General features: G+C 38.3%; 1 protein-coding gene across 2 annotated transcripts in view; it reads right to left on the bottom strand.

Annotated features, from left to right (window-relative positions):
* Window positions 1-3,540: 3,540 nt before the first annotated feature.
* The window catches only part of CHN2 (chimerin 2), a 251,210-nt gene continuing 229,475 nt past the window's right edge, over window positions 3,541-25,275 (bottom strand). The window contains exons 8-13 of one of the 2 annotated variants that reach the window (XM_037509741.2): window positions 19,348-19,432; window positions 15,321-15,494; window positions 11,753-11,830; window positions 10,558-10,695; window positions 8,377-8,482; window positions 3,541-5,497 (exon numbers count right to left, since the gene is read on the bottom strand). In XM_037509741.2, coding sequence (XP_037365638.2) covers window positions 5,326-5,497; window positions 8,377-8,482; window positions 10,558-10,695; window positions 11,753-11,830; window positions 15,321-15,494; window positions 19,348-19,432 — 753 coding nt within the window. In that variant the 3' untranslated portion in view covers window positions 3,541-5,325. The other variant, XM_054692443.1, reaches the window with a different exon arrangement.

Below are 25,275 nucleotides of genomic sequence, written 5' to 3'. Positions count from 1 at the left end.
TCACATGGCTGCTCAGTGTGGGAGGTCTTGCGGAGGTGGTGTCTGCAAAGTTGATAGTCATTTCTAAGCATATCAAGAGCCATTCCAAGTCAACAAATATAGAGGTGTTTTTGTTAATTAATTTTTTAAAATTGAAGTAACATTGGTTTAACACAATATCAATAATTCAGAAGTTTAGGGTCACACCTCCTCAGATGTATGTTACCTCACCACAACCACCTCCAAGGCACCCATAATCTTCATCATAGTGCATTGAGACTCACCACACTTTGCTCTTCACCATGGCGGTCCCCTTTTGCTAGCCTTAATTCTGTATTTCTGGGGCTTGTTAATGATTTGGTTCCATCTGACCCTTTGTTTAGTTTCTCTATATTCCACATATGAGAAAAACCATCTAGTATTTGTCTTCCTCCTTCTGACTTATATTACTTTGCAAAATCCCCTCCAGTTGCATACATATTGTCAAAAATGGCAAGATTTCACCTTTTTTAAAAAATAGTTGCATAGTATTCCATTGCATATACATATCACATGTTCCTAAGCTATTCATTGGATGCTTTCTTTGTTTCCATAACTTGGCTGTTGTAAATAGTGCTACAACAAACGTAGGAGTGCATACATCCCTCTCAATTAGTGTCTCTGCATTCTCTGAGTAGACATCTAGTAGTGGGACTACTGGATCAGATGGTAGATCTATTTTTAACATTCCCAACAGTATATAAAGGTTCCTTTTTCTCCATTTCCTCCCAAACACTTACTGTTTTGGTCTTTTTGATATGGGCCATTCTCAAAAGTATGAGATGGTATCACATTGTGGTTTTGATTTTCATTTTCCTCATGTTAAGTGATGATGAGCATTTTTTTTTAATGTACCTGTTGGTCATATCTGTGTCTTCTTTGTAGAAATGTATTTAGTTTTATTTAGTTTTTCTGCCCACTTTTTGATTTTTTTTATTGAATTGTATGAATTCTTCATAGATATCAAAGATATCTTGAATATCAGTCTCTTGTCAGATATGTGGTATGCAATATTCCCCTCTCAATAGAGCATCTTTTTTTCAGTGATGGTTTCTTTCGCTGTGCAGAAGTTTTCAGTTTGATGCATCCCATTTGTTTATATTCTCTTTTGAGAAATATTATTTTTAACAATAGTACATATTATGTAGCAATGCCATGAGTGAGTTAATAAATCCACTATTAATAGTCATTATGTTATTTTTATGTTCTTCTGATAGTGAACTTTGAAACAAGTGATCTCATGGCTATGGAAGACTCTTGTCTATCAATTGAATCTGCTCTTTTGTTAATATCCTGTACTAGTCTGTTTTACACTGTCTAGTTATTTTAGAATCTAATTTTTAAATATTATTTTCAAAGTAATATGTTCCTCTTTTAAAGAATATATATTACAAGATTTTAAATGAGGCTTTTCTTGTCACCAAGTTTCAGTCCAACTGTGAAGGGAATACTGAGAGAATATGAAAACCATTTTTGAGTTCCTTAGTTCACCACCCACCTAGAGGGCACATCAGGGGAAATAGAGGTGGAAGCAAGAAGCTTGAGAGGATTTTTTTAAAAGAGTGAAAATTTAGAAACCTGCTCCTGGATGAAGGGAAGACCAAGCAGGGGGGTTTCTCAAGAACCCCTAATTTTGTGTCTTCTAGAGTTTATGGACTCAGAGAAAGATCTGACTGATGCCTGGAAAAGTCCACAGGCATCTACTTGCTGATGCAGGCAGGACCCCAAAGGGCTATGGTGGAAGTGGGAGGCTCTCTAGCAGTGACATTGCCGGGGTACATGGTTACTGCAATGAACTATTAGACCTAGTAAGAGGGTTTAGCAAGGTTGTTGGATATTAGATGTAAATCTATACCACTTGCACTAGTGATCAATGATAATATTTTAGAGCAGTTAAAATGGATGAAGTAAATCTCTATGTATCAATATGGCACATTTCAAAAAAATTAAGTTGTAGAATGATAATGTAGAGTGATACATTTACATAAAACAGTATATTTTGGGCATATATTTTAAGAGCATAACAAATGCTATGGAAGGGGGAGGAAGAAAGGAGAATGTGATCAAGACCTTTAACTTTTGGGCAATTTTTAAATTATCTCATATGTTACAAGTATGGCAGATGGAGGTTTTAAAGAGCTGGGCAGTGGCATCCTTGGTATATTCATCAAGGATCTTGGCCATGGGTAGCTAGATCACATGCTAGCTGGTTTGAGTACAATAGATCTGTTACAGTCAGAGTTTTCTAATAATAAGGTACAAATGTTGGTTTCTTAGCCTTGAGAAAGGGCATGGTTATATAAGATGTTAACATTAGGGGACGGTGGGTGGGGAATACTCAGGACACACTAGAGTATCTTTTCAATTTTTCTATAAATGTAGACGTATTCCTGTACTTTTTGTGGCTAAAACTAAATTTATTCAAAATAATTAGTAGCCACCCATCCCCCTTATGTTAAGTTCCTGAAATCTTAGCATGACGAGCTTTCTTTCTCCAGCTAGACTAAACGTAATTTCTCCAGTGAGAGAAGACTTTTCCTTGCTTTCAAGTACTCAGTGTCTGAAAATTAATGAATATTAGTTTCCAGATCAAAAGACTGACTTTTGGGTCAGTTTTTGGAGATTGATAGATCTTTGCAATGTTAAAGCTGATGTGGGTTTTCAGTGGGATTCGGATGGCCTAGGAACAACGTCAGCTGTGTGCTACATTATTTCCCTATGTTCTCCCTTAGCCTCATCTGCCCTTTCAGGCTGCTATCCTTAAAATTCTACAATTCCCTCTCCAAGCTGTGGAGACCATATACCTATAATATGAACAGGAGAAGAAAGGGGTCTCTTCCCAACTTCACAACTGCATTCTTCCTACTCTGCCCCATCCCACCTTCTACAACACACTTGTGGGCAATTTAATAGTGGGTTTTGGAAACAACGCTGCCTCCCTTTAAGGAGGAATTAATCCAATGGCAGGAATTTCAAGCCAGGTAAGAGGAGCCATGTCAGGCTACCAGATGGTGGGGGAGATAGGCATGGGTGAGCAGGCTTCAGACTACAGCACGGTAGAGGGGATCAAGTGTTATAATCACATTCGAGAAAAGGAGTCAAGTGAACCCCATTACACACAATAGAGCCCTATTATAATATCCAGTATAATTACTTGGACTTAGATTTAACCTGGGGCAAATCCTTTTCTTAATGCTTCTTCCATCCCACCCTCATGTCATATCCATTTCCCTTCTAAGTCACCACTCTTAAAGTAATGATAATATGAAGTAGCTATTGCTAATTATTTTCCCTAGTTTTTCAGATGAGCAAGCTCATTCCCAGGGTCATATGCAACTGATCTGGGTCTTTCTGGCTCCAAAACACTTGTGCTACTCTCTTGCAAGTACTGTACCTAGGGTGACTTGCTCTAAACTCCATATTTCTCAGTGGAGGTTATTAACACAGTAGGTCTTAGAGAAGGTATAGTGGAAAATTCGAATCTGAATCTCAAGTAGTTGTGCAGTAAAAAGCTGGCAGAGGGTAAATGAAGTGGGGACTCCAGGAGATGTGTCTGTTTTACTACGGTGTTTTGGTGATGATGGAAGCTTTATTGCCATAGTCGTCTGGGAACATGGTTTGAAAGATCCCCTGCTGCCCCCCAACACCGCTTTCCTTCCCATATTCTGAAATGATAGATGGAAGAATTTAATACATTTAATGTTTTTCCTTCCATTTACACTATCATAAATTACAAAGTATTGTTCACTTCACAAAATAAAACCATTTCCAGATATTTTTTGACAGTATCAAGAAGTACATAAGCTACAACATCAAATCTGTACAGTTGGGAGGAACAATAGCAGGGACCAAATAGAAGCATGTTGACTCTGTGCCCTGATGGCTTCCATCCACATGGCCTGTGGCTCTTTCCAAAACAGCAATTGCACTGCACTCCTCCTCCTGCTCACTGCCACACAGCAGTCCTCTTCTGATCACCCCAAAACAAGACTTGTGAGGGACTACATAAATCATCTCAATCAGAGGAAAAGACATTATAGTTGGATTTCAGAAAAAAAATCCAGATTTACAATTTTTGATGTTTTGAGTATTTAACCTATGTTACAAAATATAGAAATCTTGGTGGAAAAGCTCATGCTAAGAGATAAATATAATCAATAAGATGGAACTATAATAATAAAATCATATGAAATCATTACCTATACAGTGCTGCTTTTATCAAGGAGGAACAAATATTTATAACAAGCAAACTTTTTCATTCTCACTTTTAAAAATAGGCTTGTTTATAAAACAAAAATGAAAAAAATCAACAATTATTCTGCAGATTTACTTTCCATAAATACAGAAATGGAGCAAAAGCACAACTTGCCACTAATAGAGGAATTCCAAATGCTTGTCTGAAAAGAAACAAGGAAAAGTGCTAACTTTTTACACGGCCCAGATATAACCAGTGTTCCTAAATCATTTTATGTAAAATGACCACATTCTTCATGTTCTGGGATATACATATAAGATATGGAAAGACTATGGCCAGTTCCGAAGCATACTTTCGGATTTCACAAAATTTTCATGGAAAGAAATTTATGGATGTTTCAGACCATCTTATAATTGCTATAGATACATGTCACATGATAGCAAAATGCCAGTGCTTAACAGCAAAAACTATCAAAAGCATAGATACAGTGGCAGGTGAAATTTCATTGAGAAGCACTGACAAGGACGGAGGTATGTCAAGATAATACTGCATTCGTGGTAAACTTTTTCAGGGCATCACAGCAAGAACGGGGACAAGGTACACATGTAATAGTCAATGCTCTGCATTGAGTTCTATTGGCTAAAATAAAGTAACATTCTTGAAGCTAAAATAAAAATACATTTTACAATAGAAGTTTCATTAAACATTTTAACATATAGAATTGTCTTCTTTCTGTAAGTGAAAATTGTATAATTATATCAAGTACCTCTAAGAATTAAATTCCATTTTATTACTGATAAGACTGAAGTTTAAAGGTCTACATTGTGTTTTAATAAGTTAAAGAAAGACGTATTAATCACTCTTCCAGCAAAACAGACACACATTGGAGGCACGCAGGGACCAGACGAGGGGTTTTTCCAACCCTCATGCCTGCTGTTCTCTGTGGAGAAGGCCAGTGTCTATGAGACACAGTAGCCGACTTGGCCATCCTCTAGGTCCACAAGGTTCTGTTACTTGTTTGAAAAACAAATCAAGCTTAAGAAATGTTTTTATTCCTTTAGCCTTATCAACTTAGACTGGACTGGAGCCATCCAGCTCATTTCCCTGGTAGATTAAAACAAAACATCTTCATTTTCTATTAAAATCTGTACAATCAGCTTTTGGTACCGCATGTCATGGAGGGTGGTGAGGGTGCTGTCTTCAGGGGGCCTCATCAGGGTGGGCCCAAACACGATGCCCAGATTTTCAGCATTCATGAAATTGTCCTTTTCATTCATAGTCACCCTGCACAACAAACACAGACACAGATATTACGTAGATTTGGGAATGAATTCATATAGTGATTATGTACTTATGCTCCTAAGTATGTCTCTGGCTTGGGACATTGCAAAAGAAAAGTGAGAATGGGAATAGCAGAAAGTTATTTTTTCTTTTTTATATTTAATATATTTTATTTTATATGTTTATTACATCATTTTTCATTTTTGTACAATGTATGCATTTTCATTTTGGTTATATTCCCTATGCAAATTGCACCCCCCTTATTTTGACCCTAATCCCTCCTCTCCTCTGCCCCCTTACCCCATCCCAGTAGTGTGTCACTGGTTTATTGTTGCTTGTTGATTTTTTTTTCCTTTATTATAATTAGTCTTTTTCCTGGTCCCTTATTTGGGTTTTCTAAATTCCTGCTATGAGTGAGACCATCCAGAAAGTTATTTTCTTAAAGATTATTTTATGATTTTTCTTTTTAGATTGGTGGCATTGCCTTTAACCAGAACTGAATCACTAGGTAAATGTGGTACAGACACACTCCTTAAAATGAGAAAATTAGTCCCTCTTACCAAAACAAACATAGAACTGTCATCTCAGGAATGTGGGTTTGAAGGGGCCATGGTGGGTACAGACTTGAGTCTCGGTTTGGATAAAGGTCTATTCCCCTACTTGCAGTTTCCTACAGCTGTGTGTGCTGGCAAGCAGGGAAGCTGGTTAGGATAGGGCTGCCAAGACTTTAGGAGTAGCCAGGCCATTATCATGGGACAGGGAAATAGTTGGAATGTAGCCAAATGGGAAAGCAGTGAGACATTATTTCTAGTTCCCATAGGGTGAGAGTTGGAGCAATAATTATTGTTGACCTCAAAAATCACCATTTCAACATTCAGATAAGAACTATCTGCCTTAATGAATGAAATTCACTCTCTAAATTTAGCTTAATACCTTCCTAATGGAATAAAACTACAATCTCCCATATCTGTACTCTAAGGCATTTAGGATGTTTATAATAGATCAAAGAGGAAGAAGGCTTTCCAAAGAAGGGCAAAATACATAATTAAAATATGTTTGGGTTTTGCAAGGAAGGCCAACTCTTCATGTCTATTCTCAGAGCTAATTAAGATTAATCATTTGATATTGTGTTAGAAAGGTCAGTTCAGTATGTATTATTTTCATACTGCAAAGCTTAAAGGGAAGTAGGAAAAGAGGTATTCTTCACTCTTCCCTCTCTACCTGTTAAGTCAGACACTATACCTGACCAAACAAGATGACTAGGAAACCCACCATAATAATAAAAATACTAAGTTACTGGCATTATAAAATTCAGCTGGGTTGTGTCAGCATTTTTCTAATAATGGAACATTGCTTTCCACATTAAAATAATTGAACATTGATCACAATGAAAGAAATTATTTGCAGTTAATTAAAAGCCAGGTTTGAAATTCATAGACTATTCCTTATCCAAAAATTTACTGGTACTCTTAAATTCAATAGATAAATCAAAATGAGAATCTTGTGTGTGTTACCTCTTTAATCACCCTTAACATATGCAATAGTATTAAGTTTTAAGAGGTAGAAAAATAGGAATCTTCACCTCATGTTTACATAGTATTTTCAATTTGCCTCTTTTCACTACTGAATGGGGCTATAAGTTGGTTGATGTAGGCAATTTTTGGTTTGTTTTATCTAAGAATGGATTGTTAACCTATATCCTCCAAAAACAGATGATCCCTCCAACATTTCAAAGACCTACTCATTGATCTCATGATGCAGGAAAGAGAAGGAAAGAGATCCTCAGGTTAGGAGGGAGGATCTGGAACCAGAGACTCTAGTGTCCTGCAAACAAACAAATGTCTCCATCTGTCTCACAGGCTCTCACACAGGGTGCAGCCCTTGGTGTAGACTCCTAGTGACTTCTGCCTCCTGGACTTGACGTCCTGTGCCATCCTGTGCCCCTAGAGAATGGGCTGGGACTATGATTTATTTCTAACAAATAGGATACAGCAAAAGTAGTGGATGTCATTTCAAGCTGAGGTTACAGAAGGACTATGCATTTCATCTTCAGTGCTCTTGCACGTTTGCTCTGAGGGCAGCCAGCTGTGACTTTGTGAGCTGCCTTTGGAGAGAACCACATGACAGGGAACTGAGGGTGGATTCCAGCAAACAGTCAACAAGAAAGTGAGTCCTTAATGCGGTGGATTCTGAGTAACTGAATCCTGCCAACAACCATGTGAGTGAGTTGGAGCGGATATACCCTAGTTGAGCTTTTAGATGAGATGGCAGCCTGGCTGACAGCTTGACGGCAACCTCCTTCCAGGCCTTGAACCAGGCACCTAGCTAAGCCACACCTGGATTTCTGACCACAGAGATTATGAGATAACAAATGTTTATTGTTTTAAGCCACTCTGCTTTGGGGCAATTTGTTACTTAGTGATAAATAGCTAATCTATTAAAACAATAGATTAGGGTGGGAATCCGCTCATCCAGAATGCAAGCAGGCTCAGGAGTGGGAATGGAGGGTACAGGAGAAATAACAGAAACCAGAGTACAGGGCTTGTATGGAAGAAAGATGCATATGCAGGGGTGGTGCAGACAGTTGGTTAATCAGAGTGTGGGCTCTAGATCCGATGGCCCTGGTTTCAGTCCTGGCTCCACTTTACCTCTTATCATCAGTTGTTCAACCTCTCTAGACACCAGCACTCTCCTCTGGTCATGAGGTCCCTAATAATACCCACTTCACAGGGATAACACATGTAAGTATGTAGAGCGGCTCCTTGTACAGTGTGAAGGTTTTTAGCAAGTATGAATGGAGCCGACCAGGGCCAGGAGCGCAGATCACCCTAGGGGAATATCTGCCCACGCAGATAAGGGTTTGTGAGGAGGCATCAGCTTACTTCTTGAGGTGGATCATTAGGTACCGAAGGGTCTCATAATGGGCCGGAGGCAGCAGCATCAGCACGTCATGGACGGCTTCCAGCCTCTCGTCTGCATTGGTGATTTCTGTGGAGATCACACATAATGAACATCAGTGCAGTGTCCTGACATTAAAGTTTTTAGAGAAGTAATGAGAAGTTTGATCTGTTTTGGCTATATGAAGGGGCAGTTTAATAAATTCGCGCCATTTCAGGTAACATTTTCTTGAAAGTAATCAGTTGGGTCCTCTCCTGCCTCTTTCCAGAAAAGGGTTGAGACAGGATCCCACATGTGTATTGGAGGTGCACTGGTCATAGTGGCAGGCTGGAGGCCATCCTTGCCTTCTAGAAATCTGCAGTAGGTGCTGACTGGTGGCAGATTATAAACTGCTTTGCTTATCTTCTGCATGCTAGGTGTTCACTCTCATTTCACTATCACAAACTTCAATTTAGACTGGAGCACACTTGGTGTGTTCCCTCGGGGTAGTCTACACAGTCTTTCCCTGGCAGGCTTCCATAATCATATACATGCTGCCGTGCAAAGGCACTGGCAGATGAGCCAGCCAACTCAGGCTGCAGTAAGAGCACTTTTCAGTGTTGGCACTGTGAACCCTGGTGTACAGCCTGGGTTAGGAAATGGATAGCAGGTTTGTTAACAAAGCATAATTTTCCCTTTTAGGCCTCTGATAGGCATTATAGTCACTCTGGGGTAGGTACCCTGCTGCTAGAACCTTCTCTACCCAGGACCTGGGAAGGAATCTTCTTACCAGGGAGTAGGACCACAACAAAGTACATCTTACACTAATCCCAGCCAGTCTATGTATCTCTCCACTTCATTACTAATATCATACATTATGGATTATATTTTTAAATGAAAACATCCTCAAGGTGAACTGGAATTCTGTCATCCATTCTAACATTGGACTTTCCCCTTCCTCACTGTGTTCCAGGGCTGCCCTTTCTTCTCTATGTCCCTTTCTCATGACAGCAGTGGGCCCAGGTGGCAAACAGAGGATTCACTGAGCAACTGTGGGCCAGTGAGGCACCAATTCTGATGTTCTGTTCCTGGACCTCTGAGCTTAGCTCTCCAAGCCCAACTTTCCTCTTCTGTCAGTGGGGTAGATGAGAAGGTGAGATTAAATGACACTCAGGCATTTCTATCACAGTACTTGACATGGTATTGTTATAGAGCAACCCTGATATTAAAAATCTCAGGGTCGTGGGTTCGAGCCCCACGTTGGGCGCCAAGCTGTTATAGAGCAACCCCGATATTAAACGGGTTCCTGGCTGTGGGTCCTCACCCGCGCGCTTTAAAGGGACTTATGAATACTCTACTACAGACACACGCCAAAGGGTTAATAAAAGGTTTATTTACAAGAGAAAAGGAAATAAGGAAAATGTACAACTCAGGGAGAAAATAGGGAAATAAAGTCTTTAATGCGTCCTACCCGATCCGACGACCTGGAAACCCAAAGTCACTCTCAGAGCTGGCCGGACGCTGCTAGCTGGTGGAGAGCCAAAATGGGGGAGCCCCCCAAAGCCCACGTGTCTGCCTTTTGTATCCACCTGGCTGCTTAACCCCACCCTCAGGTCCCAGCCACCTTCCCTTTGGTGGTAATGGGATTTGGAGTTCCCAGTGTCTTTGGCTTTGACCTGGGGTGGGGGTGGAGTCCACAAAGCCTATATGGAATTTGCTTTGGGACATCCTTTTCCCCCTAACAGTATGTTCTAGGAATATGATTAATTTGAACATCAAAGGGCAAAACTTGGGATGTGACTTTAATTGATTAGCAATGAGATTCTGCCGAATGGATGAAAGTAGTTAACTATGCAGTCCAAGTTGATAAACATCCCCTTTTTCATTACAGAAACATTCCTGCCTCTAAAATCTAGGAGAATAGGCCTGACAGTGCTGGCTCCTGGCATAGAAGGGAGGATCGGAGACAGAGCTGTGGGGTCAGCTTCAGTCAGTAGAGTTGGTTTATTTCAACTCAGTGGGTGCACTGTGGCTGGGTTTCTCTTCATTGTATCATTGCACTCTCATTTGGCAAAGCAAGTTCTTCATGCAGTAATTTCAACAGTTTTGAGGTTTAATTTTTTGAGACCAAAAGGCACTGCACTTCCAATTTTGGTACAAATGAAAAATTAGTTCTCAATACTTACTTGCTGCTTCCATAAATTTGGAATAGGTATCGTAGGTGATGACAGGAATGGGTAAGTCTCGGAAATATAGTTTAAGGGCTCCAGTGATGATGTTTATGTCTGGATAGATGTTGGCAGATATATCTGCCTTTTCACCATCTGAAAAACAATCAGTGATCCAATTCCTAATTAAGCCCTTATTTCACCAGGTTGAAGCATGACCAGAAGAAAAAAGAATCCGATGATGAATACTTCCTTACAAGTCTCAACAGGCTTCTTTGGTTCTTATAACACTACGATGCAGGAAGTAACAAAAGGAAGTATGGTGATAGTGATTTTGGGTCTCGGAAGATAAGTCTAGCCAAAGGTAGTGAAATGGACTTAAAATAATTCTGTGGGTCCCAGCCCCTGGTACTTTACTAAAAAGAAATTTAGCAAAATTATTTGTATTCTAGATAAAAATAAATCAGAATAGAATAACAATTTCATTTGAAAAAAAAATCATTTTGAAATACTAGTGCCACCCATATTCTTTAGATTTGAAAATCTGGTACACAAAATAAACATTGACTATCTTCAGTTTCTATGGTTTCCTTCAAGTTCACTGAAGTTTCTTTTAACTTGATTCATAGTCACAAGGAACAAAAGTCATAGTCACAAGGAACCAAAGGAGACACTTCTAAACTTCTACCTGTTTCCCCTACTTCCATGCTAGGGGAACATCCCCTTTTTCATTACAGAAACATTCCTGCCTATAAAATCTAGCAGGATAGGCCTGACAGTGCTGGCTCCCAGCACAGAAGGGAAGATGGAAGAGAGAGCTGTGGGGTCAGCTTCAGTCAGTAGAGCTGGCTTATTTCAACTCTGTAGGTGCACTGTGGCTGGGTTTCTTCTTTGGAGCTTTGGGAGAAAGGAAAGAGTCATTGGCGGGGTAGGGAAGGGAGATATAGAATCTTAGTGGCACAGAAATTCTGGCTGCCCTTTCAAGCAGCATTTTAAACTCACATCCCGATGGGGTCACTTGTGCACAGCTTTTAAGGAAACACTTCTCCAGAGAGACAGTGAGCTAGGAGATCTTTAAGTCATTATTCCTTGGCTTCTTGAAGAATAATTCTCTTTAGCTCTCAAATCCCACTCCCACTATGAATAAGACCTGTTTCCAGAAGAAAGGGTACTTAGAATAAATCACATGGCATCCAAGAAAGCACAAACTCACCTCTGTCAAATGCCATTTTGACATCTTCAATGTGCTCAGTGAATCCTGACACTCGGTAAAGGCCTTCTGACTTTAATCCTGTTAAAAAGAGACAGAGAGAGACTTTAGCTTCCTGAAATATCTAAAAAAGACTAATTTCATGTCTACATTGTGTGCTATCAGGAAATGAGCAAATATAATCAGTGCTGTTATATATTACCCACTGTCATGTCAGAACTTGGACTTGCCCACTCCAGTTTTCATGCAGATCTATTTTCATTTGCTTGTGCAGTATTGGAGAGCTAGGTAATCTGGTTTTCTTCTGCCTGGTTTTACTAAGTGAACCCAAGTTGAAGACTCTCATCAACCAGGGGCTTCTGCCTCCCTTGTTCATCGGATTGCTAGACATGATTTCATTGCTCAGACAGCAAACTGCTTTTCCCCCATTGACATCTTAATCCACATGCCCACTGTGTGTAACACTGTGCTAGAGATACAGAAATGTGCATTTATGCATCTGTGTGGTGCAAATTATGCTAATTTTACTGGAACAATTAAAATTTGCAACCTTTTATGTTTAATCATAAATGCCACAATATGTTGACTGTTTAAATAGGATTGATTCAAATAGCTGATCATACAAATGGATGCAGGAAAAGAATTTCATTGAATGAGTCTGGAAATCTGATTGCTATATATTAAGGTTAAAAAAAAATAAGGTTTCTGCTCCTCGCTCTCACTGATTTGTTAAGAAATGGCCTAAGGTTAGCTAGTCCCCAAAAGTAGCAGAAGGGCTAGAGGAACAGATTTCAGACCTGTATGTCAAATGTTAGCTGATAAAAAACTACAGCTACAGCAAAAACAAACAAGTATCTCCTGTATCTGCAGTGTACTCTGTCTCTTGCTAACTAACACAAGTTCCTGTTTTTCCATTTGGCAGACATTTATGAAATAGGTACTATCTGCCATATATAAAGGTCTGCATTATGTTTGCATTATAGACAACAGATGCATGGCCTAAATACAGCCTCTGCTCCTTCCTGTGACCATGAGACGTGTTCTTAATTGATTTTGACTCTTTCTCCTGCTGAGACCTACTCAGTCTCAGAATTTGTCTCATTGCAGGTGGCCACTAATGATCAGTTCGTCCACAAGATGAAACCCGCTGTTATCCTTGTCTAGATGGTGGTGTGTGCAAACATGTCTTGGTACACCTCTAATCTGTATGGTAGCAGTGGTGAGGACACAGCGGCACACAGCAGCACAGTGCAATGAACACTAACCCTGCCTGTTGATGGGAGAGGTTATCAGGGAAGCTCTTACTGAGGAGCTAATCTTAATTCATGAAGGATGGACTGGAGTTTGCCAGAGTAGCAGATGTTGCCAGCTCTCTTTCCATTATTTGCTTTCCCATTTTTCTGTTATAGTGGAATCTTTGAGTTTTAGAACAACACTTGTTGAATTCTGGCTGATGCAAAGCTAAAATGATGTCTACAGCATCTGGGTTGTGTTCTCGGAGAGAAAGAACATGCCTTTGCCTTTAATTTGGTTGGGATGTAGATGAGATGGTGGGGTCATGCAGATGTCATTCAAAATGACAGAGCAACAAGTTGCAGTCAGGTTTCTGCTACTGGGATGTTACTTTATCCTTGGACTGTTGCTGGACCCCTGAACTATTACTGGACTATTGATTATGCTTGGACTGTTGCTGGACAGTGAGATTTAAAAAACACATGGGACAAATAAAATGTTTAGACACAGACAGATTTCAAAGTGGGATTAGGAGAACTGGTCATGCCAAGAAACGGCAAAAAGAAATAACACAGGTTGAGTCTGTTATGTTGAGCACTGTGCTAGGTCATTGATGTGGATCAACTCATTTTAACCCTCACAACCACCTTATTAGGTACAATTGATTCCATTTACTTTATAGGTGAGGAAGTGGATATTCAATAGAATAACTTTCACAGTGTCATACCATTGCTAATGAGAAACAGGGCTGGGAATATTGAAACTTATGATCTCTTCATTATTTCATGTCACACAGAGATAAAGGGATATCAATGAACATTTGAGGAACAATAAGAACTTTGCTTTGGATGGGTGATGTAAATTTCTTCCCGCCCTTTCTCTGGTTCTGTTCAGATGTGCCGTCTCCAATACCTATAGCTCTAAACCCTTCACTGTGACTGTCCTTGCATAAATTCCTAATTTGTGCTACTGTAGCTCCTATACAAGGCATGCTGAGTGCTATGCTGCCTGTTAGACATCACACGTGGTGGTAAATTTGCTCTTACTAGCAGTTGTCTTTTATGAGGGGCAATATGGGATGATCCCGGCTTCTCCACAGAAACACACACCTATACTTGGCCCTGACTGCAGGTTCTGGAGAGGCTGACCTCAAACTGCCCTCTATACAGATGGAGTCAAGATCACGTATCCCTGCCACTCATCCAGCGTAAGGACACCCATGTTCAAATCTTACCCAGCTCTGCCCCTGTATTAATATCACCAGATCTCAATTCACCAGATCTCAAACACAGTAGTCAAAACTCAAGAGACATTTCTTAGAACCCGAGATTAAATGAACGAGAACTAAAGGGACAGAATAGCCACAGCTTACAACTTTCATGGAAAAGGAGTAATTTCCTATATCTAAAAGGCTTTGCATAACAAGTCATAATGTTCTTTTTGTTTTGTTGGCCAATGCATTAATACCTGTAGAATGTATTAAGCCAGTATGGACACAACACTGGAGATACAGTACCAAGGTCAGCAGATACCTACACAGCAAAAATGGTTAAAGCCTCTGGGCTTTATGCATGTCCTGATTATCCACATTACAGCCAACAATACAGGTTCTCCTCAACCAGACTCAAGTCAGTAGCTCACTGAACATTTGATACTGAAGAATGGCCAAAGTATAAATAAAGGAAAGATCATTCAAGTAAAATATAAAGAACCTATTCCTTAAAAAGTTTCTATCTTCCTTGCAGCCTTGGTTTTTCACTGTATAGGTATTTTTAATCTTTTAACTTCTCTTTGAGATAAACAAAAATGATACTAAGTGTGAATTTCTAATTGGCAGGTAATACATGTGATCAACTTCTTATTTAATAGGAACATGTGTTAAGACTCAATTCAAACCTCACCTGTGTCATAAAACCTTTCTGAATTGTTCTCAAATGATTTTTAAAGCTTTATAAACCAGTGACAAATCATATTAGAAATATATGGTCTTATGTGGAAAAATAAGTCTTCCTCCATGACTTCCACAGTGCTTTAATATATCTGTGCACATTTATTTGCCCCCCTGACTCTGTACACGACAGTGTGAATTTCTTAAAGGTGAATTCTGAAATTTTAGATCCTCAGTGAGTAGCTCATTATAAAGGCTTAGCAAACATGTGTTGAATGCATCACATACATGGTTTATGTAGGAAATAGAAATTGATATGCTTGATCAGGTTGTTTGTTGGTGTACAGGTCATTTCCCAACAACAGTGGAGAGTCAATTTGACAATTATAAAGCTTCCTTGAAAATAGTAACAATAAAATGCAACAATATAATAAGGAGTCTTTCACAAACCTCTTGCTTCAATTTCCCTTATGCATATGTCCACCACCATGGGTCTCTGTGTGTTGTGAGCCTTCACCAGTGTTGTGAGGTCACAACAGTACACTTTTTTGATCCTCTTGAGATCAGGCTGGCAATCGTTGGGAACATGCTTGGAACATTGTTTGTGTACATTCAATCCACAGTCTGTAAACAAGAAAGCCACATTAGCCTTGCCTGGCCCTTTTGACAAAGTCAGACACAAATTATTTGTCACCAAAAAAAAAGAAAGAAAAGAAAACACCCAAGGGTTTGCTGTAATTTCAAGACACTTCCATTCCATAATTCCACCAGAGGTGATGCCACAAGATGTGTATGAAATCCATTTTTACTCAGTAAACTCTTACATAAGTCCACTGTTTTCATTACACCTTCTCTGTTGCTAGACCATAAGAACATCTCACAAGAGCTAGTTCAGGTAATTAGCTAGGTGTTTTGTATATTGCTTTCCCTTTTTTGGAAACCTCTGGGTCCTCATGTTGGCTTTTAGGTTTGGATGCCCAGAGTTAGCTGTGGTTCAAAAGGGCACCTAGGACTCTGCTAGTGGTTTCTCTGAAGCTGTTGATAGTCCTTTTGTGGGAGACATTCCTCTCTCTACAGTAATCTTGAATTTTTTGCTCAGAGGGACCCAAGACCATATTCTTTCCCTTTCCTGGATGGTTGCCCAGTTTCCACTCCCCTCATTCTTGCTGGGCAGCACGAACAGGACATTTTTCTTTTAGCTTACCTTATTTAGACACCTATGAGTGGAAATAATATCTAACTGGACACCAGAGGGAATACCTGAGAGTTTACTCATCTTCCAAAACTGAATTTATAATAATATCCTGTAATGGGAGGATTAGAGTAATTATTTATAAAGCTCATATCAAGATCCAAGCTGAAAAGGTGCTTTTAAGTTCAATGAACACACTAAAAGCCTTGTTAGCAGGTGGTATCCACTGATGGAATTTCTCTAACAATAACAGAGCATCATAGCCTATATTCTGGAAAGTGAAAATTTAATGCTGAAGTTGTTCAAAGTTGATATACTACCTACTTAACAAGGTACCTTCTAATATTTGTTTTTCTAGGTTTAAAGAACAACATTGTCTGTGTATGTGTGTGTGGGTGCGCGTGCGTGTGTATTATAGTTAGCTGCTTTATAAAAAAAAAAAAAAACTATACCAAAGATTAGAGGGATCTAAACTTTTGTAAAATAAAATTTTGTAAATCATCAAAAATAATGATTGTAGATGATTTTCTGAATCTCATATAATGTCAGTTGACTAAGTTATCTCAGCAATTCCATTCAAGGTATCTACCCAAAGAACACAAAAACATCAATTTAGGAAACCTGCAATTCTATGTTCCGTGCAGCTCTGTTTACAATAGCCAAGATATGGAACAACCTAAGTGCCCAAACACAGATGTGGCAAGATCAAGAAGGTGTGGCATACATACACAATGACATACTACTTAGTGATCAAAAAAGATAAACTCATGCCATTTCCAGCAACATGGATGGAGCTGGAAGGGATTATGCTCAGTGAAATAAGCCAGAAGGAGAAAGATAAATACCACATAGTGTCACTTGTATGTGGAAAATAGAGAAACCAAACAAAGGAGCAGACAAAGGCAAACATTGAAATCAACCCTTGAAAGCTGACCACAGATCTGAAGCATCCAGAAGGCGGGGAATGAGAATAGAGGGGTTGGGGGAGCACAGTGGACTATGGTGGAGGACTACAGGTGCTTCAGTGGTAGGAAAGCTACCTGAGAGGGGAACTTTATACTGTCAAAACACTAGCAAGGAAATAAAGCAACGGCACTTCAATAAAAATGTTTTTAAAATTTAAAAATAGAAGAACATGAAAAAAAAACCTTTCATAAAAAAATCTGCTCAAGTGCCTGCTGTCAATCCCTCTAGTTATATACCAAGAGTGAAATGCTGGATCATATAACAATTTCATTTTTAATTTCCTTATAAATTTTATTTTAAGATCTGAAGGAACAATGTTTACATAGAGTTAAATATTGATATTTTATTAAAATGAAGATTTTTAATGACAAAAATATTCAGTTTCTGCAACTAATGCAGTAAATTAAATTATTAATTCCAGGTTAAAAAGTATAAGTATTAAAAAGTATTTAAAAGTATTTATTATAAATTCCAGGTTAAAAAGTATTTAAAATATGGGGCCTCCCTGATGGCACAGGGGTTAAAGACAGCACTATCAAGCTATTGCCAGCCACTGCAGCATGAGTTTGGTCCCTGGCCGGGCAGGAGCATTCTATATGGCACAGCAGACCTCTCCTGCCCTGACCGCTGCTCCCCTCAGCAGTGTATTTCAGTAGATCTGCCTGTTCTGCTCCCCACTCTCTCTGGTGAATCCTCTCACCTCCTGCACCTCTGGCTTCCACCCCAGTTCTTGTATGCATAAATAAATAAATCTTCAAAAAAATATTTAAAATATGTAACCAAAAGGCAATGATGGATCTTCCTATCCTTTAATGGTTAGTTTCAGGTCTTCCTACTGCTCAGAGAAAACACAAGGATAAATAGTGGCCATTAGAGAATACTAACATTATAGCCTTCGCGTAAGTTTATTTAAAAAAAAAAAAACAAGAAAAAATCCTTTTATCCCAGTGAAAGCTGCTATTCCCAGCCAATATGAATCCGAGTTCTCATAATATTGACTTTGGACAATTTCCTGCTGAAATTGGATAATATCAACAATTTGGGATGTTTGTGGTAGGTATAATCTGGACAGGCTGAATGAATGACCCCTGAGTAATTCAAATATTCTAGCTCTTTACTCAGCAGTTGAACTGAGATTCTTTGTAACTTGGTCTTTTTGGTTCATCAGGGTGTCAGGAACATTTCTAGAGAGGCTGCTCTGAGCCTATGATTACCACTTGTTTCGGGGATCTGGGTTGAGGGCAGGCAGAGTCTAGGCTTACCGGAGAACTAGTAGACCCACCCAGGTATGGTGACTACTGACTGCTGTAGCTACACAGTAGAAGCTAAGAAAGCCTGGTCTGAGCAGAGAAAGGATTAAAGTATCATAATCTTGTGAACTAAAATGGGCAGTAAGAGGAACTAGGTCATCATATTGTAGTACCACTAACCTATTTTATTTTAAATGTTGTATAAGAATTAACACAAATCATCTCCTAGCAAGGAAGAAATCAGTCATGGATCTGGTAGAAACCCAATCAATCACACAGGAGGTTGTTCTTTTTCCCAGCCATAGCTACTTGCCAGAAAAAGTGTGGCAAGATGAATCTGGAAGCCTGGTTACACATTAATTTGGCAACTCTGTTACTTTGTTAGATGTATCATAATAAGATGTGCCGTGCGTTGTCAGCAATAGATAAATGCCTCCCGTTTCAGATAGAAAAACACCTAGTGTTGTAAAGTGTTTTGAAGAGATGCAGGTGTGCAGTTTTATGACTAATCTGATGGCAGAAAATACTGAGCATGGGGTCGGAGTCAAGTCGATGTTCTACCACTTCCTATTTGGCCAAAGGCAATTAACAATGAGCCTTAAGCCTCAGTTTCCTCACCTGTTTAATGGGGAGAATAATTACATCTGCTCCAAAGGTTGGTCAAGTTAAAAGCCACAATGAATAGAAAGTACTTAGCTCACTGCCTGCTATGTCGTACATGCTCACCATTGTTTTCATTTTGATGTCTTCCTGTCTGTCATAAAGTGGGGATGAGAAAGAAGTGTGGCTTTTCTATTCTATGCAATTGCACTGGAATTTATCTCTTGTAGGGACTATTGCCTATTTTGGGGAGACAGGCAGGTGCCTAAGGAAATGCACTTGCTTGGATTTTTTTTCTTTCCTTGCATAAACATGAGATATTCCTTCATTCTCGCAAACAATCACTCCATGAAGCATAGAGATGTGGTGAACTTTCCTGAAAGCTAATCTGGGCCTATACCCCAGCTCTAGAGAGATTGCCTTGAGTTCAGCATGAAATGGGAAAGTACAAAAAACGTTCTATACCTACCTGAGCACCGGACCCCTTGAGCGATGAGTCCCCACATGAAGTTGGCGCAGTATTCGCACCAATGCGGGCCTCGGAATGTGTGGACCTGTGATCCAGAGAGAAGAAAAATGTCAGAAAATTTAGAGGCAGGTGACTCAGACATGAAACAAATAGAGGAAATCAAGAAACAATGGCTGAGTGAGAGTGGGCATTCCTCAACAGGACTTTTCTTTCCACTGAGTGGGATTTGCAAATAGACCTGAAGAAAATGTACTTTGATCTTCACAAATCCTCCACCAAGCTTCCATTCCCTAGGCCTGAGTCAGAAAGGTATGTGGAGAAACAGTAAGATTACAGGGCCTTGTAGTCAGCTCAGGAATGAGCCTCTCACCCCTCAAAACAAGTCACTATATGGACAAAACTAAGGTAACCCAGGGCCACAACTAGCATTTAGCTCAGCGAGCTCTGAGAGGCAGAACTCAATTCCACTGTCCTTTTGACAAACAAGCCCCATCTGTGGATCCAGGCAGTTATAAATAAGACATGATTATGGGATAATTAAAAGGTTCCAAAGCTTGCAGCCACTTCCAAAAAAAAAAAATTTTTTTTTTTTTTTAAAAAGCAAGAGTTGGTTGAAAGTGCAGATGGCCAATAAGTTCCAGCCGAGTGCCTTCCCCAGAGACAGGCCCATATTTAGCAGGCCGTGCGTGGTCTATGTGTGTGTAAATGGAAAGACCTTTCTGGCTGGCCCAGGTGCCAGTCTTCTTGGTGCCCCCTCAAGTAATTTAACAGATTAAATATCAAGAATAGGATCATCTTACGTCTAATTACTCAGGGACAAGTCCTCCTGTGTTAGGGCATGTATTAAATAAAGCATGATTTAAAGCAAAAGCAAAATAAAACAAAAATATATATTCTCTAGCTTTAATAAGCTTCAAGATGTAGAGTTAGGGGACTCCTTGGAAGCAAATAAAAACCACTTCAGACAGTCTATTTGGGGACTACATTAAAAAGGTTATGAATTTTTACAAAATTGAATGATGAGGCATTATATAGGATTTCTAAAGCTTTAATACTCCATTAATAAATAAAAGATATGCACACATTGTTATTTTTCTAAAAACAGGTTGTATACTATTTATGTTTAACAAAAATATTAGGATGACAAGTATGGTCACAGCTTGGGAAAATGCTCACCAGAGTTCCATTTAAGAGCAAAGAGCACTGTCTAAGATTTGTCTTTATTATATGTATTTATTCACACCTGCTAGCAACTGAGCATACATAGAGTGCCAAGCAAACAGACCTAGTTCCCTCCTAATAAAACTCACAGACTTATAATGTGGAGAAAGTAAGCAAATCAAAAGGAGCACTGTGACCATGCATAAAATTAAGTTTTAATAGTTTTTTTGTATTCCAGTTTATCATGTGCAAGCTGCCCATTATTCTTTCTGCTTTGAGAACAATAAGGAAGACATTCAGAATTGTTTTTACCAATTCCTTGTTGAGCTGCAAGGAAATGCCACTAGGTTGTGACGAAGCAGTCCTTGTTGGGGGTGGGGCAGAGACCTATCCAGGGAAGCACTTGTATACTCATGGGCTCAAATGCCATGATTCATTCTAAGGCCCACTCATATTAAACTTGATACTCAAAGAATTCCTCAATAAAGTTTCCTATGAAAAGTTGAACATTTTCTAAATTTAGTAATCAAAGGTTTCTTAATATTTTACTAGAAATGTGCTAAAGGGACTGCTGGTTATCTATGATACTAATGTTGATTGTTAATATGCTGCTGAAAGTGCAAGGTCATTAAAAATAAATACGTAGCATAACACTACTGCAAGGGAAAAAAAGAGGCCTGGAAGGGGCTATAAAATAAAAAATATGGCTGTCACCAGGGAGATTGATGAGGGGCCCAATGTCACCCCCAAGTGGTCAGGAAGTCCTCTCTTGGAAGGTGAACTCAAGACACTTGAAGGGGGAACAGGAGCCAGTCCTACTGGGGAGAGGAAGGCAGAGGAATCTATAAAGGTTCTGAAGGAGCAAAAGAACTTGGTCTGACTGGGGAACCAGCAGCCAGGGAAGCCAGAACTCCAGGAGTGAGGTGGCTGGGGGAAAGTGTTGAAGTTAGGAAAGACTTTGAAGGCTCTATTATGAATATGAATTTCATTATAATCTAGGTCTAATAGGAAGTTCTTGAAGAACTTTAAAAAAGTAGGATGAAGATTAAAAAAAAAGATATTCACAGGTACTCTGACTACTGTGTTGAAAGTGGGTATGAGTGTTTCAGTAGTGGTAAATATTCAGAAAGTAGCTAGCAGTGTTCTTCTAGTTGAGAAATGACTGAGGCCCAGTGCAGGATGCTGACTGACAGTGAAGATGGGAATTGACAGTGTGAGATATATTTTGGAGACAGAAAATATAGGGCTTGATAATAAAATAAATGTCAAGTCTTTGAGGGAAGCAGAACCAGGAATGACTCCTAGATGCCAGTTTTAGAAATCAAGTTGATGTTGATGCCATTTGCTGACATAGAAAAGACACTCGTTTTTAGAGAAGTCCAAGAATTAATATTTCCCCAAATTAGACAGTTATGTAGACAAGTGACAAATTAATAAAATTTAATAAGATAAAAAGAACTCAGCTTTGTATGGCTTAAGGTTAAATGCTGCTAAGAGTCCAAGTGTTCATGTCAAACAGGAATTCACAGATAATTCAATAGATTAGAGGGGTGGGGTTGGGGTGTACATTTGGTCATCTCATACATAAATGGTATTTACAATTGTGGGTGTGGATAAAATCTATGAGTGATAGTGAGTAGAAAATAAAGAGAATAGAGCCCAATTCTGAACAATCTCCAACATTTAGAGAGAACCAAGAGAGAAAAAAAATTCAGCAGCCTAATAAGAAGTCTTATTTTAGGGAAGGAATGGACAAACACTGAATGCTGCGCATTGGAAGACCATGGAACTCATTAGCAATATTGACAAGAGCAAGGGCAGGATTAGCAAGGGCAGGTCATACTCAAGGAACTGAAGGAATAAATGGGATGAATGGAAGTAGAGAACCGTGTAGGCAGCTTCATTAGGAAATCCCATTCCGTTGTGCATAGCAGAGAAAGAAGGTAGCTCAGGGGAGATAAGGAATCAAGGGAAGAATTTTGTTTTAAATATGAAAGATAGTAGGGCATGTTGAATTGTCAGTGGGATTGTTGTAATACATGAAAGAGACTGGCAATGCAGAAGAGAGAGAAGTAAGAAAGTGATGACATTGAGAAGCTGGCAGATGATGGGGTTTAGAGTATATATTCAAAAAAGAAACTAGTTGAGATTTTTCCAGAAGTAGTAAAAGGCAGAAAAGAAAAGCTAAATGAATCTCAAAAAAGATAAATAAAAAATAATCTATGTTATTTAGGTTATAGTAAAACTGCAGAATCCCAGAAGATAAGCAAAACCCTAAAAACCAGGTTACCTCCAAAAGAACAATTAGGGCAAAAGCAGACTTCTCAGAGAAGGAAACTAGTACATGATGGACAAATTCATCAAAATTCTCAGAGAAAATTACTGCCAACCTGACTTCTATTACCAGCTAGTAAACATTCAAGAGTAAGAGTGAAGATCTTTCAAACAAATGGTAAGAGTTTCCACTTACAGATCCTCACTCCAAGAAATAGGAAGGGATATTATACTTTTGCACGAAGCAAAATGAACCTAGTGGGTTAGGACAGGATTCAAGAAACTATGGTGAGAGTGAAATTAGGAAACATGGGTCACGCTAGTCAAGCCCTGCATGTAAATAACAATAGCAACAAGAGATGACTAATTTCAGGGAACTCAAAAACAGGGTAAAAAATGACATGGAAGAATAGAGAGGCTTAAAAGAATTATAAAGCATCCTAAGGTACTTATAATTAGGGGGAGGTAAATAAAGTAATTAACTGGAGAAAATTTTAAGTCAATTTTGCATGTATTATTGTGTTCAGTGTACACAGAGTGGAATGGAATTCATAAACTTAAAAAATGCGTAAGAGAAATAAAGATTTGATCAAGTCAAATAAAAAGTAGAAAAGGAGAAAAACAAGACAATAAAAACCCATTGTAAAGAGGGAAAAAGAATAAACATCCTTTTATATTTCTAATTATAAATAAACACATGACTAGCTCATCAAAGAAAAGACAGTTTTCAGGTATTTTAAAAACTTTTGCAAGAAAAATTTAAACATAATGTGATAGAAATTGCTGAAATTAAAAGTACAGGAAAAAGATATAGTCAGTAAGTGCTAGCCAACAGATATCCAAAACAGATGTATTGATATTGGGCCTCCCCTGGTGGTGCAGCAGTTGAGCGCTGGGCTGCAAAGCTGCCCGCAGCCTCTGCAGTGCCGGTTCGATCACCGGCGAGGGTCCCACGTGGCATGCGGACCTTTCCTGCCGTGCCCGCTGTTCCCCTCAGCAGTGTATTTCATCTGTCTGCCTGTTCTGTTCCCTGCTCTGGCTCTGGTGAATTCTCCTCCCACACTTCTGACTATACCCAGTGTTTATATAAATAAATAAATATTTTTTTTTTTTTAAAAAAAGATGTACTGATATAAAATGTTTACATTATTGGTAATAATGAGTCATTATATAATAATTAGGGATTTAATTTTACCATAAAGAAATAAGAATTCTGAGCTTAATATGTACATGATAACATGATCTTAAAAATACAAAGCAAAAATGAAAAGTTATAAGGAAAAATGAACAAATCTATAATAACAAATATTTTAATGTCCATTCACAGGAAATAATAGATCAAATATATATTATTATATATTTAATATGCTGAATGTAAAAGATCTCTCATACCAAGAAATTTAAAGAGTACAAACTCTTTAAAAAAAATGGAACATTTACACAATCTGACCATAGATCAAACTTCAACATATAAAAAGGAATCATTACTATAGAGATCATATTCTGACTACAAAGCAATAACATTAAAAATAAATAACAGTCAAGTCCCAGAATGTTTGGAAATTTAAAATTATGCTTTAAATACAGCTAAGAGGAAATCTTGGTAATTTTTTTAGAAAGACAAAACATTTCGGATTGAAAAAGAAAATTCTTTGTGGGACACAGAAACTTTAAATTCATATATTAGAAAATGAAGTTGAAAATGAATAAACTAATCATACTATTTAGGAAGCAAGACCAACAGAGGAATAAAAGAAAAAAATAGTAAAGATTACAGCAGAATATAATGAGAGAAAAGAGAAATATAAAAAAAGGATTAAAAAAATGAAAGGCACTTTAAAAAAAATCTAAAAAGATTGGTCAATAAAGAAGGCACAAACAGAAGAATGGACATTAATAAGATACAATAACAATACAGAAGACTACATATATATGTAATACAGAGTACATATATGCACATATATTACACATACATACATGTAATACAGACTACATGGAAGGGATAATTTTCTTAAAAAATATGAATTATCAAAAATGAATCAAAGTAATATATAAAACCTAAATTTAATTATAACTGTTAAATAATTATTGAGTCTGCACTAAAACATCTACCCTCAAATTACTGATAACAAATGATTGTATTAAGTTTCATCAAATCTTAAAGAAACAAATCATCTCTAGCCAATATAAACTATCCCAGAGGGGGAAACAAAAAAGAAAAGCTCACAATTTGCTTTATAAAGCAAATATAATCTTGATCAAAAGCAATACAAATAAGAACAGTACATGAAAATAAAATTATAGGTTAATTTCAATTAGGAACATAAATATAAAAATCCTTAGAAAAATTCTTCCAATGTAACATTATATTTTAAAAATGTCATGACCAAGAAGAGTTTATTTCAGGGCTCTGAAGTGGGTAACGTATTACCAGAACGCACCACATAACAAAACAAAAGCAAAAGCCACATAAACATTTCAAAAATTGGAGTA

The sequence above is a fragment of the Talpa occidentalis genome, unplaced genomic scaffold (genome assembly GCF_014898055.3).
Source record: "Talpa occidentalis isolate TD23 unplaced genomic scaffold, MPIMG_talOcc4v2.1, whole genome shotgun sequence".
In the NCBI taxonomy this organism is placed as follows: domain Eukaryota; kingdom Metazoa; phylum Chordata; class Mammalia; order Eulipotyphla; family Talpidae; genus Talpa; species Talpa occidentalis.
Note: the sequence above shows the minus strand (reverse complement) of the source record. Positions and strands in the feature narration are given on the sequence as shown.